A 24,340-nucleotide genomic window follows, 5' to 3' on the forward strand; every position below is an offset into this window, starting at 1 on the left:
GCTTATCAAACGTCCTTGCAAGTTCTCTCAGTCCAGGTTGTTTGGAATTTGGCCCATTGTCTGCATTGCCGACTCAGTGGACATGGGTCTGAGCAAATTCCAAGGGATAGTGAAGCACAGGGACGCCTGAGGTACTGCAGTCCCTGCGGTCACAAAAAGTCGCACCCGACTTAGCGACTGAATAACTGTGGCCTGAGGGATCCCTCTGGTCCATCCTAGTTTATCTAACTGTGTCTCTGGGGCAAAGGGTGGATCTTGGTATCTATAACAGTTTTTTGGGGTAGGGGGAAAGTTGGCATTGTTTTCAGTTCAGTTCAGTTCATTTCAGTAGCTCAGTCATGTCTGACTCTTTGCAACCCCATGAATCGCAGCACGCCAGGCCTCCCTGTCCATCACCAACTCCCGGAGTTCACTCAGACTCACATCCATCGAGTCAGTGATGCCATCCAGCCATCTCATCCTCTGTCTTCCCCTTCTCCTCCTGTCCCCAATCCCTCCCAGCATCAGAGTCTTTTCCAATGAGTTAACTCTTCACATGAGGTGGCCAAAGTACTGGAGCTTCAGTTTTAGCATCATTCCTTCCAAAGAAATCCCAGGGCTGATCTCCTTCAGAATGGACTGGTTGGATCTCCTTGCAGTCCAAGGGACTCTCAAGAGTCTTCTCCAACACCACAGTTCAAAAGCATCAATTCTTTGGTGCTCAGCTTTCTTTATAGTCCAACTCTCACATCCATACATGACCACTGGGAAAACCATAGCCTTGACTAGACGGACCTTTTTTGGCAAAGTAATGTCTCTGGTTTTCAATATGCATTGTTTTGCTTTACTTTAAATCCTCTAAACCAGGAAGGAATGGAATTTTTTAGGGCAGCCGTCCCCAATCTTTTTGACCCCAGGGACCGGTTTCACGGAAAACAATTTTTCCATGAACTGCGGTGGGTTGAGGGGATGGTTTTGGTGTGATTCAAGCCCACTACACTTAGGGTGCAGTTTATTTCTACTGTCTTCCCTGGTGGCTCAGACATTAGAGAATCTACCTGAAATGTGGGAGACCCAGGTTAGATCCCTGTGTTGGGAAGATCCCCTGGAGAAGAGAATGACAACCTATTCCAGTATTCTTGCCTGGAGAATCTCATGGACAGAGGTGCCTGGTGGGCGATAGTCCATGGGGTCGCACAGAGTCGGACACGACTGAAGCAACTTAGTTTGCACGTGCCCTTCGAAGTAATTCTATTTTTCTGTTTTAGTCACAAGGAAGAGGAGGCTTCATGGGGTTAAATACCTTGACCTGGAACAACATGATGGTGCTGAAACTCACACTTGGGGCAGAGTAGCTCTAATGCTGTGTTACCTGGCAATTGGGAGGAAGGGGAGGCGTGGCTACACTTTTGTGGATCTGCAAACCCAAAGCAGAGATGCACTGCCGGCCCCACCCCCAGCACTGGGCTGTTTCCTGGGCGCCGAGCATGCAGACTCCAAACACTACAATGGTTTCTCATCTAAGAACAGTTTCATTAATTGAGCATCCTCCATGGTTTCCCAAATTCAACCAAGCTTGGAACTCCTTCCTGCTATTAAAAAATCCAATGTCTCCTTCTCTCTTTTTTTATGGCCATGCTGTGCAGCATGCGGGAACCTAGTTCCCCAACCAGGGATCGAACCCATGTCCCCTGCATTGGGAGCATGGGGTTGTAACCACTGGACCATTGTGGAAGTCCCCAGTATCTCACTTTTTAACATAGGGTCCTGGGACTTCCCTGGTGGTCCAGTAGTTAAGAATCAGCCTTCCAATGCAGGGAACATGGGTTCAATCCCTGGTCGGGGAACTAAAATCTCACATACCTCAGGTCCTGGGTGCTGCAACAAAGACTCAGGGTAGCAAATAAAAAACAAGACAACACACACACACACACACAGAAAAACACCTGGGGTCTGATTTTTGCTGCCCAGTGGGAGGTGAGTGACTTTTCCAGAACCAAACTTCTCAGTGCCACAAAATTTTATGAAGTTCTAACCAAAACCCTGTGAAGCATTTCACAGCCATGAAAACTGAGCACCAGAGAGGCTGATTAAGTTACCTAAGGTTGCACAGCTGAGGAGAAGGTAGATGATAGCAGGGGTGTGTGTTAGTCACTCAGTCGTGTCCAACTCTTTGCCACCCCAGGGACTGTAGCCCACCAGGCTCATCTGTCCATGGAATTCTCCAGGCAAGAATACTGGAGTGAGTTGCCATTTCCTTCTCCAGGGGATCTTCCTGACCCAAGGATTGAACCTGGGTGTCCAGTACTGCATGCAGATTCCTTACCGTCTGAGCCACCAGGAAGCCCAACGCAGAGGAAGGGTCAAAACCCAGGTTCACCTACAGGCATTTTTAAAAAGAGGCAAAAGACCTCTAACCACTGAAATTTGTGGGCTTTTTTTTCCATTCTGTCTACTGCATGTTCAAGTCTTTGACAAAAATTGGAAATCACAATGATCTGTTGTCTGTATTCACTTGCATGAGTCATTCTTTTCTGGTTCTAAGTGATGGGAAAAATGAGAAAAAGAAAGGAGGATTTTTATGTTTTTCTTCTACCATAAACAGTTTTGAATTTCAGCACAAGGTTGCAACTGACTTTGAAAGTTTTTGTGTCTTTTAAAAGATTTTTTCCTTCTTACCTCTTTTTCTCACAAAGCAAAAGCTTGTGCATTCTCTCTCTAGGTCTTTAGGGGGAAAGGGGAAGAGCAGGGCTTGGGCAAAAAGGGAGATAGTCCAAAGACCTGTACATCATCTAGTCACGCAGTTTAGGAAAATAAAAAAGGAAGCAGCAGCAAGCCAGTTACGCTGACAGCCCTGTCCAGCTGAGCTGCCATTTCCGCTGGTGCTGAAACCCTCCTTCCAGTAATGAATGTCCCTGCCTGGAGTGTTTGGGGGAGATAAAAGTGGAGCTGTGCGAGGTGCCTCTGACCTGCTTTTCAGTTCCAGACAACTTCCTGGTGTGGCTGCAGAAAGTGTGACTTTCCAGATGCAAGCATGGGGCTTTCGTGCATTGGTCTGCAAACTGCTGTCTGCTCTTTTTTAACTCTAATTCTCCTTGTTAGGTTTGCTGGAGTCTGCATGCTGCAAGGCTGCCAATTTGCCTGCCCTCCAACCATCACCTGTCTGCAGCTTCCCCCCCAACCCTGCATCTCAGGTCTCTGCTCTTCTGTTTTTCTACCCTCGGCTGTGCTGTTTCTTCTTTCTTAGAGACTGGGGGATTCTCTCACTCTCCCCGGCTTTTTGCCTCACACAGGCAATCATACCATCCGCCTCAGTCAGAAAGCTAGGATGGCCAAGTCGCAGGCATGGGGTGGGGGGGCCCCCTGGGGATAATCACAGGGGGGGTGGTCTGTGCTCTCAGAGGTGGATGCTGGAACCCACCTGACTTCCACCTTTTGAACAAGCGTTTGCCAGGCAGTGGAGGAAGTCAAGGGTGAGCTACTTACCTGGGCTGCAGCGAGGATTAAGCGCCAGCAGTGTGCAGCGATGTGTTCAGTACGGAGCAGCAGGAACTCTGGAGCCAGACAGCTCACATCCAGGGCTCAACTCCACCACCTAAAGCCGCGTTTCTTGGGCATCACCCACCTGGCTTGCACCGTAAGCTTCTGCCTCCCAAGGGGTAGGGGAGTAATGAGAGTACCTACTTTGCCAGTTTGTGAGGATTAAATGAGATAATACTAACCATGATGATGATAAGCTGCATTTGCTGACCATTTCCTCTGTCAGAATTAAGACTGTTGTGCTTTTCCACAGGGTCTTTCCTGGTGGCTCAGCAGTAAAGAATCTGCCTGCAATGCAGGAGCTGCAGGAGACACAGGTTCGATCCCTGGGTCAGGAAGATCTCCTGGAGAAGGAAATGGCAACCCATTCCAGTATTCTTGCCTGGAGAATCCCACAGACAGAGGAGCTTGGTGGGCTGCAGTCCACGGGGTCGCAAAGAGTCAGACATGACTGAGCGACGAACATTTTCACTTTCAATGGGTCTTTTTAAGTTATGCTAATACATGAAAATGAACATATTATATATTAGCACAGGAAGCTCAGCTCAGTGCTCTGTGGTGACCTACATGAGCCGGATTTGGGGAAGGGGGTAGGGTCCAAGACGGAAGAGAGATACATATGACTGATTTGCTTTGTTGTACAGCAGAAACTAACATAACATTTTAAGGTATGGATGTGAGAGCGCCGAAGAATTGATGCTTTTGAACTGTGGTGTTGGAGAAGACTCTTGAGAGTCCCTTGGACTGCAAGGAGATCCAACCAGTCCATCCTAAAGGAGATCAGTCCTGGGTGTTCTTTGGAAGGAATGATACTAAAGCTGAAACTCCAGTACTTTGGCCACGTCATGTGAAGAGTTGACTCATTGGAAAAGACTGATGCTGGGAGGGATTGGGGGCAGGAGGAGAAGGGGACGACAGAGGATGAGATGGCTGGATGGCATCACCAACTCAATGGACGTGAGTTTGAGTGAACTCTGGGAGTTGGTGATGGACAGGGAGGCCTGGCATGCTGTGATTCATGTCGCAAAGAGTCGGACATGACTGAGTGACTGAACTGATACCCCAATAAAAATAAAATTTAAAATAAAAAGCTTTTGCTCCCCATGTGTGTATACAGATTCATTTTAGATGCATAAACTGCATAGACCTGTATGTATAATCAATTGTGTTATGTAATGTATATCATATCAATAGGGTATATGATTTGAATCTTTGAATCTATATGGACACCAATAAATTATACAGATAGATAGAAATGATTTATTGGTAAAAAGAAAAAATGCTCTATGCCAGACTAAGTGCTTCACATGTTTGAACACATTTTATTCTCGTAAGAACCCTCCATGGTAGATATTATCTATTATCTGCATTTTTTAGAAAATGTAACTGAAGCACAGAGAGGCTGAGGCTTCCTGAATGCCTCTCTTAAACATGTTCATATATAGACAGCTACGTGTTTATAGTGTAAAGATTACGTGTTTTGTAGACCAGCTGAGATGGTATTCAAACAATGTTAGCTGGTCTCATTATTTTGCTGTTGTTCAGTTGCTAAGTCATGTCTGACTCTTTGTGAGGGTATGGACCCTAACCCTAACCCTGCCAGGCTCCTCTGTCCCTGGGATTCTCCAGGCAAGAATACTGGAGTGGGTTGCCATGCCTTCCTCCAAGGGAGCCTCCCGACCCAGGGATTGAACTCACGTCTCATGCATTGGCATGCAGGGTTTTTAGCAGTGAGCCACCTCGGAAGCCTAATCTCACTATTTTTTGTTCTCAATACAACCTACAGCATTTGCTCCCTCAACGCCATTAGTTTTAAAAGACCCTGGGGTGTTTTCATTACAATACTACTTTGCTGCTCAAAATATATTTCCCCTGTGAGGAAAAAAAAAAAAAGTGAAAGTGTTAGTCGCTCTGTAGTGTCTGTCTCTTTATGGACACCATGGACCTTAGCCCACCAGGCTTCTCTCTCTATGAAATTCTGCAGGCAAGAATACTGATGTGGGTAGCTATTCTCTTTTCTAGGGAATCTTCCTGACTTAGGGATCGAACCCCAGTCTTCTGCATTGCAGGCAAAGTCTTTACCATCTGAGCCACCAGGGAAGCCCTTCTGCAGGCCATATACCAGTGATCAAAGCAGGTCAGAGTCAGAGACACATTGTGGTTCCACTACCCTAACTTTCCAGGAGGGTGACTAGGACACAGTATATCAAATAAGACTGGGTCTCCTAGGAGACGCTTCAAAAGTGCCCTGGGGCCAGCTGCTCCTAGTCAAGCCCAAATTTCTATCCCTTAGCACTGCAAAAAAGCAGTGAGAAATGGCTGCCTTTGGTCTGACATCAAACATCAGGTTGAATCTTGAGTGATTTTACAATGAGAGTTTCATATCCTTCAGAAAAGATTGTGTCTTGTGAATTTACATACAAATCTGTCAAATATATAATATATATAATATGAAGTATATAGTATATATGTGTGCACACACACGTATCATCCAGCAGTGAATAAAAAACAAAAATAACAAAAAAAGTGCTGTTTTTCGTTCTTGAACAAAAATACCTCTTTTATCTCTACCTTAGAGAGACTATTTTTTCAGTCTTAACTCTTTACGTGTGAAAAAATAATCACAGGTTGTCATGAGAAAGTGTGAGAATATGCATGGATATTCCCAGGTGGTTCAGTGGTAAAGACTCTGCCTGCAATGCTGGAGACTCAGGTTCAATCCCTGGGTCGGGAAGATCCCCTAGAGAAGGAAATGGCAACCCACTCCAGTGTTCTTGCCTGGAACGTCCCATGGACAGAGGAGCCTGGAGGGCTACAGTCCATGGGGTCACAAAGAGTTGGACATGACTGAGCACGTAGCTGACTGCAGCTGGCAAGGGACCAAATCAGGACTCAAACTCAAGGACACCAGACTGCCCTGGTGGTCCAGTGGCTAGGGGACCCCAGTTTGATCCCTGCTCTGGGAACTAGATCCCACAGGCCATAACTAAAAGACCTGTGGCAGGTAAATAAATAAATAATACTGTTTTAAGAAGAGAAATTACAGATGAGATGAGGTTCTGACCACCTCCCAGGCACTGTCCATAGGTATAAAGCCTGTGTACCATGCCTGGTATCACCTCATCACCTTCTCTTTGCTGGGGAGCTCAGCTCTGCCCGCACTCCAGGTGGACAAGGGGAGTGGTTGCCAAACATGGGGATGCATTGGTCAGGTCTTCTAAGAAACTGTTTCACTTCTGCCATCCATTTCTATTTTCTTGACACGTCACGTTAAATATATGTGCTTATTTCCATTTTAGAGAAGAACCTGATTTGGGAGATTCTGATGTAAATGACAGTTTTTGTTACCACTACTTGCTGTTCAGTCATGAGCAACTCTTTGCGACCCCATGGACCAGGCAAGTGGGTTCTTTACCACTGAACCACCAGGGAAGCCCCCATCTCTACTTATATCCTCCTATTTGGACTTGGCAGGAACTCAGCTATAAACCAGCATTTGCAAAGATGGCTATTCTGGGGGGAATGGTGAAAGACAGGGAAGCCTGGTGTGCTGCAGTCCATGGGGTGGCAAAGAGTCAGACACGACATACCATCTGAACAACATCATTTCCCCCCTCACCATGTGCCAGGATAAAGCTGGGGACTTCTTTTTTTAAATTAATATAACCTTACATATTTCATAAGGAGAGTACTAGAAGCCCAAGTTCACCACAACCATCACCACCACCATCATCAATAATGAGAGAATTTCTGGAAGAAGATGCAAGCTTCCAGGCCAACAGTTGCTAGACATGACTTTGGGCAAATCATTGGACCTATCACACCATACTGTCTTCATTTGTAAAATCAGGGTAGCACTGTCTTCAGGGGTCAATGGACATAGACCAAAGGAAGCTGATGTAACTTGCACAGTCCCCTGTATAAGGAGTTTCCAGAGAAGGGCACTGGATATACTTGAAATGGTATAATCCATGCTATGAAGACAACTGCCTTACTCAAATCAGCTTACTTCTTGGTTCTACAGTCGAATGCTGAAAGTTCCCATTGGGCCAGGAGAGCAAGGATGCCCGTCTTGGACTGACAGACCTGCCACTTGCCTGATGTGTGGTTTAAGACACATTCACCTCTTTGGGCTCAGGGTCCTCACCTGTGAATGATAAGCTTGCAAGTTACAAAGTGTTGCTGTAAGCCTGTCCCATAGGTTGTTTGTTTATTCCATGTGCGTGTGTGTGAAGTAGCGTCAGTCGTGTCTGATTCTTTGCAACACTATGGACCTTAGCCCGCCAGGCTCCTCTGTCCATGGGATTCTCCAGGCAAGAATACTGCACTGGGTTGCCATGCCCTTCCCCATGGGATCTTCCCAACCCAGGGATCGAACCCACATCTCTTATGTCTCCTGTATTGGCAGGTGGAATCTTTATCACTAGAGCCACCTGGGAAGCCCCATTTATTCCACATAACAGTATTAAAAGGCAAGTAGGCTTCTCATCATGAATTATGGAGGAGGAGCCTAAGGCACAGAGCTTTGGGCTAGTTACCCTTGACTGCAGGTCTTCATAGTGGTGCAGACGAATCTGCCTGCAATGCAGGAGATGCAGGTTTGATCCCTGGGTTGGGAAGATCCCCTGGAGAAGGGCACGGCAACCCAGTGCAGTATTCTTGCCTGGAGAATCCCATGGAAAGAGAAGGCTGATGGGCCTCTAGTCCACGGGATCACAGAGTCTGACACGACTTAGCAACTGAGCACACAGGCACCTTGACTGCATCTGACAAGGGGCCGAATCAGGATTTAAAGTCAGAACATCTGTGTCCACACTCCATATTTTAAAAACTTTTGTATGTATTACCAATTTGACAGCAGTATTAAGATAACTAAATGAGATAGGATTAAGATGTTATTAAGAAGGACTTCCTTGGTGGGTTAGTGCTAAGAATCCACCTGCCCATGCAGGAAACACGTGTTTGATCCTGGTCCAGGAAGATTCCACATATTGCAAAGCAACTAAGCCCATGTGCCACAACTACTGAGCCTGTGCTCTAGTGCCCAGGAACTGCAACTACTGAAGCCCGTGCACCCTAAAGCCCGTGCTCTGCCAACAAGAGAAGCCACCACCATGACAAGCCTGTGCACCACATCTAGAGAGTAGCCCCTGCTTGCCGCAAATGGAGAAAAGCCCAAGCAGCAACAAAGACCCAGCACAGCCAAAACTAAATTAATTTAAAACATATATCATTAAGCAAATGGGGTAGACAATCCAACCCTGGTGGGAGCATTACATAATTAAAGGAAATAAGGAATGTATTATTCTTGGTCTTAGTACAGTGTGTGTGCTCAGTTATGTCTGACTCTTTGCGACCCCATGGACTGTAGCCCACCAGGCTCCTCTGCACATGGGATTTCCCAGGCAAGAATACTGGAGTGGGTTGCCATGTCCTTCTCCAGGGGATCTTCCCATCCCAGGGATCAAACCAACATCTCCTGCATTGCAGGCAGATTGTTTATCACTGGGCCACCTGGGAAGCACTTGATAAACATCAACTCTGCCACTTACTATGATGATTTTTTTTCATCTTCTTCTTACAAGCCTCCCTAATTGTTGTCTGGATAATTAACAGCTTTGCATGGATGTGTGCATATGTACTAAGTTGGTTCAGTCGTGTCCAACTCTTTGCGACCCCCTGGACCGTAGCCCGCCAAGCTCCTCTGTCCATGGGGTTCTCCAGGCAAGAATACTGAAATAGGTTGTCATGCCCTCCTCCAGGGGATCTTTCCCACCCAGGGATTGAACTCATGTCTCCTGCATTGGCATGTGGATTCTTTACTTTTAGCGCCACCTGGGAAGCCAGTTAACAGATGTACTAAAAGCTTAATAGGCGTTAGTAGCTGTTTTCATTTGAAACGTAAAGTTGTTTTCTGATTGTTTTGTTTTAAACCAAAGGCTGAGGTTTTGATGATGGGGAAACAACTCAGCTTAGTTCTGTTTTTCTTAGACATCTATAGTTGTTCCACTGACTTCCTGGAAACGATGGGTGAGGAAGAGGAGTCATGTGACCCAGACAGTCGGGTCCCTTGCAGGGACAAAGCCTGCTGCTTACCTGGGCAGCTGCACCGCCTGCCCCGGGTGGGAACAAGAGCAGTCTCGTGTGGCCATGATGAATCCGCTCTCCCAGGAAACACACAGAGGCCAAAGAATCAGAACACCAACTCACGTGGACCTTTTCAGACTAAGCTTTTATTTTTTTGATATTACAAACCAGTTTTCTTTATTCACAAACCACTGTAAGTGATATAAACACTAATTTCTAAAGACAGATATACACATTTTCTGGGTTTGCAGATTGCGTGAGGTGTGTGTTAAGTCACTATATGCCACACATGATAGTAATCTTTTTTTTTCCATAATTCATAATAGCAATAGTTATTTAGATAAATGAAAACATTCCAAATAAATACCGTTTAAAAAAATCCAAAATGTCTGTTTACATCTCTGACATACATTTTAAAATGACTTATTGGCCTCTTGGAGGAGTGCCTGACAACAGAGTCTGTAACATCAGCTGGCACCCACTTGCTCTAAATGATTTTATTAAAACTACATACAGTCATGGGGGAAAGTACAGCTCATCAATGAAAATCAAAACTGCAAATTAATTTTACTTGAACCAACACAGTAAGAATTCTATGTTTGTGATTCCAAATACAGTGCAAATTCTGGATTTTGAAATCTGAGAAATCATGGGAGACTTCGCTTGATTCTCCCAAACCCCCTGTTCCTTCCACCTCACCCCACTTTGGGGTTGGATGCCGTAGCCTCTTAATATGTCCTTTCCCTCAAAAACATCAACCAGGCACCCGTTGTCATAACACCTTCTTCCACGTGGGGGAAGATGAGAATGTCTCAGGAATGCTATCAAGCACCCTCTCCCCTCTCCCTCCCCGACTGGTGAAAAGAAATATTTTTCTCTGCTTTTGGCCGCCAAGCAGCAGTTTTTTCCCCCGTTTCTCTCTCTCTCTTTTTTTTTATTTTTTGTTTTTTTTTTTTATTTTTTTGCAAGATCACGGTGATCTTAGATAGCAAAGCTACAGAAACTCGGTTTTCAAATCTTGTGAAACTTTATTGATGGTTTAATATCCAACCGATCTTACTGCATGCACATTGGATGACAAGAGAAAAGCTGGATCACAAACACTTTTTTTTTTTTTTTTAAGTTTTGTCTGGTTTTGTCTTAAAGCAGAGTTGTTACAGCGGATTGGCAGGTTCACAGCAGTGAGTTGAGAGCTTTACTAAAGTGCGTGCCGTACAAAGGCCTGCACTGCACACATGGAAATTGTTAACTATGGCAGCAAAACTACTGGGGACCACTTGCTGCAGGATATATATATATTTTTTTATTTAAATACAAAAACAGGAAGATCCGTGACAGATACCCCAACTGAGATTAACTTTGTAAACAGAACAACATGAAGAGACTTTGAACAGAAGAAATATACAGACAAACTGCAATTTTTCGGATGCGTCATTTTGGCCCTGCTTCCGAGGTGGGGGGGAGGGGGTCGTTCTTTAGGGGATGTTGAGGGTGGACCTACTTTTTTTGCTTCCTTTTGACAAGTGTCCTGGGCCTTGGAGACAAAAAAAAGAAAACTAAAGATATTGATTTGAGAAAATCCTTGGGGATCGGGAAATAAAATGGGAGGGCGGGCTCTCAAGGACTGAAAAATTGCAGGTTGCTTACACAACACGGTCATGTTTCAAAAAGTACCAAGCGGATGAAAATACCATGATTATCTCTACCCAATGATTGCAATACTTGTAAAATGCTTCTATAAATCCGAATATGATTATCATGTAATTCCATAAAAATTATACGTCTTGTCTGTAACAGTTGTTCTACGAGGCTAAAACTAAAGCTTCGAAAGACTGTTTCTAGAACTTAACAACGCCACTGCACAGATGTAAATTTTATACATTTTTTTTTTCACTGGTACAAAGAATTTAAGTTTTTATTACTTTCTTTTTTTTGGAAAAAAAGAAAAAAATAGAAACAGTGCTTTTTATCACCTTTTTATTAATGTTATTTTTTCCCTCCCGTAATATAAAAGTCAGCAATGATATCAATAATTTATTATACTGGAAGAAATATAAAAAGAATGCTTACGGATGGCCTAACTAGCAGTCTTTTGCCTAGATAACTAGTGGCTGGTTAAGAAGCTGAATACTGCCAGGTGGAATGGTTGTAAAGGGTGGGTTTGCACAGTTGCATTCAGCTTGGATGCACAAGTGTTTCTAGAAGCATCCTCTTAACAACCTAACCTTTGGCTTGAACTGACAGTGAGTAACTTAGAACCGTTGCTATATGGACGTTGGTGCAGTGGGTCGTTTAGATTCATCAGTTACTTTTTTTTTTTTCCCTTTCAGCCAAACCCCAGTCCCCACCCCCTAGGTCCCTCCCACCCTTCCCGTTTCATAAAATAAAATAATGCAGATGCAGAAAAGAACATGACTCCTGTAGTCACTTACACTCTTTCCCAACAGCTGATAACCCCAGTAGCTTAATATTCAGCATATATAATTTCATTTACAGAATACAGCACTCTGGATATGGCCCTATACCAGTGTTCAGTCATAGCTAGCATCTCTCTAGATCAACCACAAAAAAAAAAAAAAAAAAAAAAACTGCCTACAGCCAGCAACCAAACTACAGAACCTTCGGAAATGAAAGACCCACAATATTAAAATACACAGAACAAAATATCTGAGGTATAAGATAAAAAATGTAATTTTTTTTCCTCTTTTTAATTTAATTTTTTTTTTTAGATGCTAAAATGATGCACTACTGCATGTATTGCAATACCCAGGCCTCGGAAAGCTTCCTTTTCCCCACATTGGAAGGTTTTTTTTTTTTTTTTTTAATGGTTTTTGTCATTTAGTATGGAGCAAAACGGTTGTATCCCCCTCGGTATATACTAGCCTGCAATGAAGAAAGAACGAGACCCACATCGTCAGCATGGCTCCTAGTCTTGGCATCAGTCAAGGGTGCAAAAGCATTCTGAAACAAAGCAATTTAAGGGGTGTGTTTTTTACATTTTCCTTTTGCAACACGTGGATCATCAAAAAAGACTACTATGTGAAAAAATAGACACTCGGAAACAACCAATATGGAGGCGTCCCCTACCCATCCCGGGTCCACTTTTTAGAGAATTGAAGATACTGCCAAGCCTGACCTCTCCCCACCTGCCAGTCGCTCCTTACAACAAAAAATCCCTGTAGAACCAAATTCGGGCGGCCAGTCCTGGGAGCTATAAAGGACTCTGAAACAAATGGGCCGCTGAAGGATTGATGCTGTCTCTTATTGTTGGCTTGTTTGAGTCACTAACAATACTGTGTATCAAGGATGCAAAAGCATTCTGAAACAAAGCAATGTAAGGGGTGTGTTTTTTACATTTTCCTTTTACAACATGTGGATCATCAAAAAAAAAAAAAAAAAAAAAAGACTACTGTTTGAAAAAATAGACACTCAGAAACAACCAATATGGAGGCATCCCCTACCCATCCCGGGTCCACTTATTAGAGAATTGAAGATAGGACCAATCCTGACCTCCTCCCCCCATAGCTCCTTATAACAAAAATTCTCTGTAGAACCAAATTCGGGTGGCCAGCCCCGGGAGCTAAAAAGGACTCTGAAACAAATGGGCCACTGAAGGATTGATGCTGTCTCTTAGGGTTGGCCTTCTGAGTCACTGATAATAATGTGCTCTGTTGGGAAAGGCTCTGTCTACACTCAAGATGTTGCATGCAGAGGACTTATTGAATGTCATCATTCAACCCTCTTGGCCAACACTTTCCCCCAGTGGACTGGGTGTTGAAGTAGAGTGGCTGAATAGCGAAAGTGGGATGAACATGTAAGTCCACTCTTTACTTGACTCAGCTGAACAATCTGTATGGAAGGTGTTCTTGAGAGGGGAGTTGTGCAGATGAATTACTGGATGTCATTGAGCTTGTGCAAAACATGATAGGTTTCCCAATTATGGCGGAATGTCTACCGCCAAGCTCCAGGGAATTGCCTAGCCGTGGATTTAGACGGCACTTAACTATCTCCTTTTGTGAAAAGTTTTGGCGATGCCAATGAATGCCTCTGGGGCTTTATCTTTAGGAGAAGAACTGATCCTCTTGATCTCAAGCAGAAATCTGCATGCCAAAAAGCTTTGTAATGATTGCATACGCTCTCACGTGATGGGCACGTCTTACTGTACGCTTTTAGTGCATAGAAGTTTGAACAAGTACAGGCAAATTCACCATCCCCCCCCTTCAACTCCCAGTGTTACCCTCCCCCCAAACCCCTCCCAAAACAAAAGCCCAGCCCCACTCCCACCAAAAAAAAAAAAAAAAAAAAAAGAACAAAAAGACAACTCCCAAACTGCTTCCTTCTAATTCCTTATGTACTAGGCACCCACACAAAGCGTGCCTCTCTCTCTATTTTCTTTCCTGGGCGACTATGACTTTAAACATGAATTGTAATAGGGGAGGAGAGGCAGTCAGATTCTCAGCTGCCTGACAGCAGAGGCCTGGAACTGTGCAGCTTAGCTCCTCTGAGGTCTGTGGTGGGGCTGGAACCTTGGGGCTATGTGAATGAGCGGCAAGGGAGGGAGGGAAAAAAAAAAGAAAACAAAAAGTTCTGCATTGACACTGCATTCCGTTAGTGATGGATTTCATTATCAACATGACTAATTATTCCATTAAGGTAAGTGCTTGGCTAGGTGAGACTTGCAAAATGAGAAATATAATAACTTACATGCACGACATTGCCAAGAAATTAAGACATTTATCAAGTTTACTGGGAGGATTAATGTGGCATTTTTTAGCTGCTGTTAGCACAAGAGACAAATTCAATTAAGGGAAAGTGAGAGGATGTCAGCCGTCAACCCATCCTGAGATCCCAGCTGGGGGGAGGGGCGGCCGGGGGCCGGGGGAGGGGGGCAAGGAGGAAGCGAGGAAGAGGAGGAAGCGGTACTCACCATGGCACCAACGCCGTAGGTGGGGGCTGGAGCAAGTGTGTGGTGGTAGGGGTCGGTAGCATAAACTCGTCCGTAACTAGAAGGAAGACAGAGGGGAAGATTAAGCCATAATATATGATTAACGAAGTAACAATAACAACCGTAAAACACAAAATACCAAGACAGTGTGGAGGGGCCCTATCCATCTTGAGAAATAAGAAACACATTCCAATCGGCCACATAACATGAGAAAAGTCCATCCTATACAACCATTCCTGTGTCCACTTAACATCGCTGGTGATAAAAGTACGTGGTGTGTGTGTGTGTGTGTGTGTGTGTTTCCTCTCTCTCTCAAACAACCCTTTCTACACTGGGTTGGAGGCAGGCAACAGCTTGAAAGAGTGGTTTTAAGAAAGCCAGGAACCACAGAGGACCCATTATAATCAAGACAGATTGCCCTCTTTTCCTAACAAAGTTGTCACCAATCAAGTGAGACAGGGTGGGCCAAAAAGGACCCAGTCTTTACAGTTAGGGCCGAACATGTCAGAATGGGAAAGAACAGATGTATTCAAACAGAAGCATCCTTGAAGGCTTTGTGGGACCTCCCCCCCCCACTCAAGAATTAGAGCCTGATTTGATTTTTGAGTCTATCACCCCAGAACTTCTATCTCACCAATCTCTAGCCAGGTTCTGGGAAGCGATACATTTTAAACAATATTTCTCTTTTTTTTAAATAGTTTTTTTTTTTAATATGGATCATTTTTAAAGTCTTTATTGAATTTGTTACAATATTGCTTTTGTATTATGTTTTGGTTTTTTGGCCACGAGGCATGTGGGATCTTAACTCCCTGACCAGGAGTGGAACCTGCATTGGAAGGCAAAGTCTTAACCACTGGACTGCCAGGAAGTCCCTTGAACAGTATTTCTTGATGACATTTCCTTATATCTGAGGATTTTTTCCTGCTCTCTCTACCATCCTCCTTCCACTGCCCTGATGCCCAGCACAGGCTTTAGAAGAAAAATGTAGAAGAGATGGATACCTAATGCATTGGATGAACAATGCAACTCATCAGATATTAGAGCTCAGAGAGACTGGGTCATTTGCTCAAAGTCACAGAGCTAGACAGAGTCAGAGCTAATCCTTGAATGTCTCAGGGCAACTCTCACGCTCTTTCCATGGTTCCAGATATCCTTCCTTGAACGGCCTGCCAGATATCTTGTTAGAGTTTGAATGCTGCTGTTTTGGTAATGATCACAGCTGAGATGCAGGTGAGGTTAGGTGAGGGTCTCTGGAAGCAAAGCCTGAAATGGAGATTCTTCCGCCCCTGATTTGTTGAGGGTGGTATGTTTAAGAGGAGGGAGAGGCAAGCAGCTCAGAGAAAGGGAAAATAGAGAACCAAGGGTGTATCAGTTCTGAGCTGAAAACTAACTTCTCCCTAATCCTGAGTTGCACCCCAAAGTTGATCCCAGCTGGAGGCAAGTGGGTTGGCTTTTTAATGCTCTTGTTAGTTAAGCATTAGCTGTAGACTTCCTAGAAGGGCAGAGGATAAACTTCCTAGTTGCAGTGATTCTTTGGGAGAGGGTAAGTCTCTGCAGAAAGAGGCAGTTGGGTACCATTGGTGACCAACATTCACATTGGCTAGGGGAGGGGTAAACCAGCCACTAGATGGGGTAGGTGTGAATTATCAATGGCTTTTGAATCTTGAACACTCCTTTAAGGAAGGAAGGAACAAGCCAGGAAGAAGTCATTGGTCTATACTATCAACCTTGGGGTCGAATTTGCATTGACTTTATTCTTCTCCTCCCCTGTCTTTCCCTACTTGCCTTCTAATCTTCCTTCTCATACTTGATGGATAAGAATGCACTGGATAGATCTCACATCGTAAAGCCTGAGAAGGAAGAACCAGGGGGAAAACCTTCTAACTCTCAGGCTCTGAGTTAGACTCCAGATTGGGGGAAAAAAAAATGATTATACTAACCTCCTGATTCTGGGAAAGATTGAGACAGGAGGAGAAGGGGAGCAACAGAGAAAATGAGATGGCTGGATGGCATCATCAAATCAATGGACATGACTTTGAGCAAACTCTGGGAGATAGTGAAGGACAGGGAAGCCTGGTGTGCTGCAGTCCATGGGATCGCAAGGAGTCAGACACGACTTAGCGACTGGACAACAAAATACTACGCTCTCATTGGACATGCTTTACTCCCAAGCCCTCTGCTTGTTTCAAAGGTCACTGAGCTCAAATCATCTACATGAGTCTTCCGCCTGATCCTCAAAAGCATCAACATTCAGCATTCTCCTGATCCCCAAAAATGAACAGGAGTTACTTTTCTGAGATGAATCTCTCAGTGAAACTAACAAATAGGCAAGCCCTTCTTGCTTTTGTTCCTTGGGACATCCTTTGTGACTTTGACTCAGTGAAACTGCCTTTAATCAAAGATTCCCCCTCGCTCAGGGAGGAAAAAAAAAAAGCAGATGTATGTCCAAGACAGGGTGTGTTAAAGCAAGAAGAATGATGACTTTTTGAAATAAATCTTTTATTCATGGAGGTTACTCATGAAACTGGGGCGTTTACCCCTAATTAGAAGCAGCTACTAATAGGGAGAAAAGAACATGATGGATGACTTTGGTGTTGATTTTCATTTCATGAGAAAATAAAGTCTGTCATGGATCTGGAGGGGGAAAAAAAAGTAATAGGATTATTTTTAATGTATTTTCGACTGGCAAAGCTGGTTATAGGAACTGGCTATAAATTGCAAAAGTGAACTAAAAATGCTTGGATATTTACTAAATGATGCCACAGCGTGGTGTTCCTCCAAAACAAGCAGTGAAGATGCTAATTCAGAGCAATGATTAGTAGTTTTTTTTTTTTTTTTTTTTTTTAATTTGGGGACTGATTTTGCTGTGGCAAAAATGTCCCGTTTTGAGGAGACAACAGAGTAGTGATCTGAATGTGAAAAGGTAACCCCCCACTTTTCCTCTCACATCCTTTAATGGTCATCCATCTATAACTCTGGGCTGGGCGTCAGCCTCCAAAGAAAAATCAAGCTAACAGTTTGGCAGCGTTCCCTTCCAGGGCAGAAGAAAAAGAGCAGCGCCGAACTGGTCCTCATAAATGAGCAAGCTCCTTTTTGCTCCTCAGGGTGACCTCTACCTTCAGAATCCGATGGTTTTTATTATGATTAATAAATTTCATCTCCACAGAGGAAAAGGGACCATGTCAGCTCAAACTGAAAGCAAGGAGGCGTCTTTTCAAATGCTAATCCTGAAACACGCCCTTCCGTGACACCACCATTTAGACACAAGGTTATCAGGGAAGATGTGGACTGGAGCTCCACTGAGGCTGCGGGGATGCTGGCCACACCAGTGACCTCCGGCAGCGGAGCCCAGAGGAAGAGGGGTGGTTCCCAGGGACCTCGGCGGGAAGGATGGGGAATGCCCGGTGGACACCACGTGGGGACAGACCCACAACTGGCGTCACCCTGCGGACCAGCCATCCCCACCGAAGCGGACAGGTGTACAATCGGGCCCGATGCTCGCTGTGGCCCCACAGCCCACTGGTCAGAAATTATGGATGAAATCTGAGACATGTCCACGTCACTCACACTATCACCACCCTGACATAAACTGCTGGTATTTCATCAGAACCAAATCAGAAACAGTCATTTATATCTCTGTCTATCTGTCATCTATCTGTCTGTCTGTCTCTCTATCATCTATCACTTGTGTCTGTCTATCTATTATCTATCATTTATCACTCTGTCTCTATCATCTATCAATCATCTCTGTCTCTCCATCATCTGTCTACCTCTATCTATCTATCATCTGTCTATCTACCAATTATCTATCTATCTATAATCTGTCTGTCTATCTGCCTAGCTGCCTGTCACCTATCTTTCCATCTATTTAAATATAAACCTGTATCAGCCTGCTGCTGCTGCTGCTGCTAAGTCGCTTCAGTCGTGTCCGACTCTGTGCGACCCTAGAGATGGCAGCCCACCAGGCTCTCCTGTCCCTGGGATTCTCCAGGCAAGAACACTGGAGTGGGTTGCCATTTCCTTCTCCAATGCATGAAAGTGAAAAGTGAAAGTAAAGTCGCTTAGTCGTGTCCGACTCCTAGTGACCCCATGGACTGCAGCCTACCAGGCTCCTCCGTCCATGGGATTTTCCAGGCAAGAGTACTGGAGCCTAATCATACTTAATGCCCTTGCTTAAAATCCTTCAATGATTTCCCACTTATCGTAGAATAAAATCCAACTTGCCTGAGTCATCCCTGCCCTGCTCTCACCCCCATCTCACCCCCAACCCCACCCCTTGCTCATCAGGACTCCCAGGACGCGAGCAAATTCGTTCTCCCCTTGGGACCCTGGCCAGCTCATCTGAGCTGCTCCCTTTCATCCTTGACCTCTCAGCTCAAACGTCAGCTCCCCAGTGCTGCCTGCCTCCTTGACCGCTCTTTCTTAAGCACACTTTCCAACCACATCCCCATCCTTCACCTAATGGAGCAGATCTCCATTCATTTTGGTGACTTACTTCCTGAGTTGACTGTGTATCTGTGCCCCTTCTGGAATGCCAGCCCCACCCCCACCCCCAGGGGCTGGGCTGAGTCTATCTTGTTTCCTCCTTTCTCTCCATTGTCTAGCATAGCACTAACTATGGGGCAGGTGAATGAGGGAGCAAGCCAATGCCACTTGTTGAGTGAAGGAGAGATAAGGAGAGACAAGAGGCCTGGGAAGACCTTGGTATCCACCATAACCTTTCTGTCAGTAGCCACGATCCTAGGAGCTATGCTTTCTGAAGATTCTACATCACTTGCTCCCAGAGACAATCAAAACACAAGATGCTCAGAAGAAAAGCTCCTTGAGTCTCAAAATACACAGTGTGTTATTTCCCATCACCCTTGAGAGTTTACAGAGGCCAAGTTGCCATTAAGTTCATCACTCCATTTTCCAGGGGATCTTCCTGACCCAGAGATTGAAACCGGGTCTCCTGTACTGCAAGCAGATTCTTGACCGTCTGAATCACCAGGGAAGCCCAAGTTCATCGAAGGGAAAAAAACAGTCAAAGTAAGACACGATAACTGCTCTGCTGTCTAGTTTGCTGTAGCTCAAGGCCATCATGAACCCTCGTCTGTTTTTGACCTTGCGACAAGAAAACCAGGAGGCTGGCCTGCCCCGCAGAGGACAAAGGCTTGGAGCCAGAAGATCCAGATTCAAGTTCTCCCTTTGCAGTGTCCTTGATCAGTGATGCAGGGAACTCTCTGAACCTCATCTTCCTTGTTTGTAAAATGATTTCTGCTCGGTCTGAGCTCTGCCTAATTCACAGGTAAAGTGCATGAAAGGAAACCAGGGGCATTTAAAAGCCATCTACAGAGAGGGGAGATTATGATACAAGGGTTCTCCTACAGAATTCCATAAGCCGACCTCTCCTGCTCAGCCGTTTGGTCTGCAGAAGCACCCAAAGGATCAGGATCGCGTGTAGTTCTAGCGATCAACTCACGGATGCTTTCGGAAGTGAAGCTCTGTCTCATTTATGGGTTACACACGTAGTTTCAATGGCTATATTTGAACTTGATATGCTGGAGTGAAATGAATATGTAAGCTGCCTGTTGAATGGGAAATATGAACCCATGTTTGTGAAAGAGCTTTGTCAACTCGACTGAGAAATGTAAATACTACTTATTTTTAACATCTTCTAAGTCCAGCTGCAACAAGCTGGGTGTGAATGAAATACAGTAGGGCCATGTGAGTACTGTGCCCCTGGGTTCTAACAGTCAAGTGATTTTCTTATAGGGGCATAGGAAGAACACTGTCATTAACTTCACTCCATAGACTTCACTCTGTATATTTGAAGTCACGGTCTTTATGCTCCTGAGAACTTTTATTCTTATTTCAGCCCCCACGCCTCCTGTCCCAAAGATAGCTGGGGCGGGGGGTGTCCCTGGGGGCAGAAAGATGAATAAAATAGGCTCAGTCCTCCGATGGGGCTCCCAGTGTGGTGGAGCTCTCCTAGACGGTCCCAAGGCAGCAAGAAGGTGCCAACGCTCGAGTCCCCACCATGATGAGAAGCGCTACAGAGTATGCATTCAAACCAGGATCCCTGACAAAGGGTCAAAATGCGCACTCCCAGAATCTGCAACGCCGTTAGAGCTATAGTGCCTTCATAATCAGATCTAAGATAGAGTCTGGAAGGTATTGGGAGCTTAATACACACCAGCCACACACCTCCCATAGAGTGTACAAAGAGGGCCCTAAACACGGCCCCATGGTCCTCATGACCTGCTATTTGGAGAGCAATGGTTTAGCCAGGAAATGCTCCCCTTCCTGCCCCTGTGGTCTCAGACCTCAATACTCAGCTGGCATTGGTGAAGGCACTCACTAAGGAATATTCCTCTATGGCGACTGCAGCTTTCTCCTAGTCTCATCTAGGCAATGACTTCTATGATTGTAGACCACATGGGTGACCAGGGCTTTTCTAAAAGCTTCCCAAGACATGCAAGTCAGAAAGCAGAATCAATCCCATAACTCAAAACCTCCAAGAAGGACAGAGTAGAGGCAGAAGACATTCTCCAAGAGGAGCTAAAGAGTTACCGCAACCTGACGCTGACATTTCTGAACTCTCCTGTGGCTCACTTCCTTAGCTTGGATTTGAAATGATTATCTTCGCGGATTGCCTTTTTCAGTCTCATGATTCTTTTCCTCCAAAGTAGCAGGGATGGACTTCCCTGGTGGTTTAGTGGTTAAGAGCCCGCCTGCCAATGCACAGGACACCGGTTTGATTCCATGGGTTCGAGGCCCAAGATTCCACATGCCACGGGGCACCTACTGAAGTCCAGGCACTGAGAGCCAGAGCTCCACAACAAGATAAGTCACCCTGATGAGAAGCCCGCACATCGCGACTAGAGAAAGCCCGCGCAGCAACAAAGACCCAGTGCATCCAAAGAAATAAATGCATTTGTTTTAAAAGACTAAGAGAATTTCGGCTTCTGCCCTCTCTCTGTTCCACGTGGGGTTCCTCCAGTAAAACCCCTGGAATACCTGCGTCAGAACTACTCCCAAATTGAGTTGTCCTTCTGAAGCCATGGGTACAGCAACCTCCAAGCCCCATGTAAGCAGATCAATGGTTTTAACGGGATGAGAGGGAGACAGATTCTGGGCCTGTATACTAGAGATGTCCCGCTACAGTGCGTATAGACACACACACACACATACAGACACACACACAGAGGCAAAATTAAAACATAAAGTTAAAACACATTGGAAGGACTGATGCTGAAGCTGAAGTTCCACTATTTTGGCCACCTGACGCAAAGAGCTGACCCACTGGAAAAGACCCTGATGCTGGGCAAGATTGAGGACAGGAGGAGAAGAGGGTGACAGAGGATGAGATGGTTGGATGGCGTCACTGGACATGAGTCTGAGCGAACTCCAGAAGATAGCGAAGGACAGGGAAGCCTGGCGTGCTGCAGTCCATGGGGTTGGAAAGAGTCAGACACAGCAGTGACCGAACAACACGACATACTACCAATGTCCAGGTTAACTGTCGAAATATTTTAATTCCAGGTGAGCATCCTTGCTGCTAAGAGACCCATTCCTGGGGCACACATACTCTTTCAATATTCATTGGAGCAAAATGAATGAAAACGTGGCTCTCTGATAGAAATATGGTAAGAGCCACAAAGACAAGCTACATAGGACATTGTAATTTTCCCAGTAGCCACATTAAAAAAAATAAATGGAAAATAGGTGTCATTTATTTTTATATTTTAATTTGATCCAACAGATTAAAAATAGTATCATTTCAATGTGTCACTGACATAAAGATAATGCATGACATACTTTACATTATGTTCATACTACACTGTTGAAATCTACTGTGTATTGTATACTGAGAGCTCATGTCCACATGGACCAAGCACGTTCCAGAGGGCTCCATGGTCACATGGTAATCGGTCGCCATGTTGCAGAGAACGTCTCCAGAAAAATCTACAGAATGTTCTCCTCATTGAAAGACAAAAGATTCCTGATGGGTCAACTCAATGTTTCCTGGAGTGTGAGCTGAGGTCTCCTCTGTGAGAATGGTCTGGGGAAACTCCTAAGAACTTTGATTGTCAGGCTCTATCTCCTGATCTAGGAACAGGAATTTCTGAGGCAGGGAGAAGGCAGGATGGAGTGGAATCTGTATTTTTTATTTTTTTTTCAGTTTTAGTACTTTTCAATTGAAGTATAGTTGATTTACAATGTTGTGTTAATTTCTTCTGTAAAGCAAAGGGATTCAGTTACAGATATATACACATTTTAAAATATTCTTTTCCATTATGCAGATAAGTTCATCTGTACCATTTTTCTAGATGCCACATGTAAGTGATATTCTATGATGTTTGTTTTTCTCTTTCTGACTTACTTCACTAGCTGAAATAGGGACACAGATGTAGAGAACAAACGTAAGAATACCAAGGAAGGAAGGAAGGGGTGGGATGAACTGGGAGACTGGAAATGACATACATACACTCTGTGTATAAAATAGATAGCTAAGAAGGACCTACTGTATAGCACAGGGCAAGCATGCTGAAAGCTGCTCAGTCGTGTCTGACTCTTTGCAACCCCATGGATTGTAGCCCACCAGGTTCCTCTGTCCATGGGATTCTTCAGGCAAGAATACTGCCATGCCCTCCTCCAGGGGATCTTCCTGACCCAGGGAATGAACCCATATCTCCTGCATATCCTGCATTGCAGGGGGATTCTTTACCACTGAGTCACCGGGGAAGCCCACAGCACAGTGAACTCTCCTCAATACTGTATAAAGACCTAAATGGCAAGAAAATCTAAAAAAGAGAGGATATATGTATAACTGATTCACTTTGCTGTACAGCAGAAACTAATGCAACATTGTAAAGCAACTCTACTCTGATAAAATTTTTAAAAATAAATAAATAAAAATATTCTTTTCCATTACGGTTTATCATGGGATATAATTCTCCATGCTGTACAGTAGGACCTTGTTGTTTATGCATGCGTAATAATCTGCAGGTGATCATCACCCAATCTGACATCTGACACCTGCTGTTGTATATTTTTTTAAAAAAAAATCTGCCCTGGTTAACCCTCCCTTACTCAGGCTAGTGCAGAGCTCTCTAGACATTATTAATGTTCATAAGTAAACTGATAAAGACATTTCATTTTTAGGAGGTATCATTATTGCATGTAACAGGCTTTGAACTGTGTCCAGTCCACTGTAAGCACTCAGTCAACACTTGGAAGATCTTCACTAAATTCCTTTCCCTGCATGTTCCCTTAGCACCCTGTGCTTCCCCTATTAGAACACACATCACACTTTACTGGAAACAGACCAATTAACTACCGATCGTTTTGCTGCATGACAACTTTGCTGAATAATCAGATCACCAAAATGGAAAGGAGAGACCCTTAGATGAAATTTGCTGAAGGATCAATTAGAGGAATGGTCAATTTAGAAGTTTCTTCTAACTAGTATCTGAAGTCTTAGTGCGGCTGCCTGGGTGTGCATGTATGTGTGTGTGTGTGTTCAGGTTAGTGGGGAATAAAAAGATTGAAGGGGGTAGTGATACTCCCCACTGTGGCCCCAAACTTGATAAATAATGTCTCTAATAAAAGTGGACAGCAACCCACCACCCCAAGGAGACTGGTTTCAGCAGCGTTTGCAGGTGTGTTGGTCCAGGCTTCTTCCCAGGCCCCACGTGTCTGTATTGAGTGCTCAAAAAGGACTGAGAGTCTGTCCCTGGGCTGGCTTCCCAACCAACATGATGGTACCTGGCATGGTAGAAGGCGTGAAACTTGCTGCCAGATGGA

General features: G+C 44.7%; 1 protein-coding gene across 29 annotated transcripts in view; it reads right to left on the reverse strand.

Moving 5' to 3' along the window:
• Nucleotides 1-9,732: 9,732 nt before the first annotated feature.
• The window catches only part of RBFOX1 (RNA binding fox-1 homolog 1), a 1,703,141-nt gene continuing 1,688,533 nt past the window's right edge, over nucleotides 9,733-24,340 (reverse strand). For 9 of the 29 annotated variants that reach the window (XM_044936027.2, XM_044936024.2, XM_044936025.2 and 6 more), the window contains 3 exons: nucleotides 14,534-14,609; nucleotides 12,490-12,567; nucleotides 9,733-11,140 (listed from right to left, as the gene is read on the reverse strand). In XM_044936027.2, the coding sequence (XP_044791962.1) occupies nucleotides 10,910-11,140; nucleotides 12,490-12,567; nucleotides 14,534-14,609 (385 nt within the window). In that variant the 3' untranslated portion in view covers nucleotides 9,733-10,909. The other 20 variants (XM_044936040.2, XM_044936043.2, XM_044936031.2 and 17 more) reach the window with 11 other exon arrangements.

Source organism: Bubalus bubalis, chromosome 24 (genome assembly GCF_019923935.1).
Source record: "Bubalus bubalis isolate 160015118507 breed Murrah chromosome 24, NDDB_SH_1, whole genome shotgun sequence".
In the NCBI taxonomy this organism is placed as follows: Eukaryota; Metazoa; Chordata; class Mammalia; order Artiodactyla; family Bovidae; genus Bubalus; species Bubalus bubalis.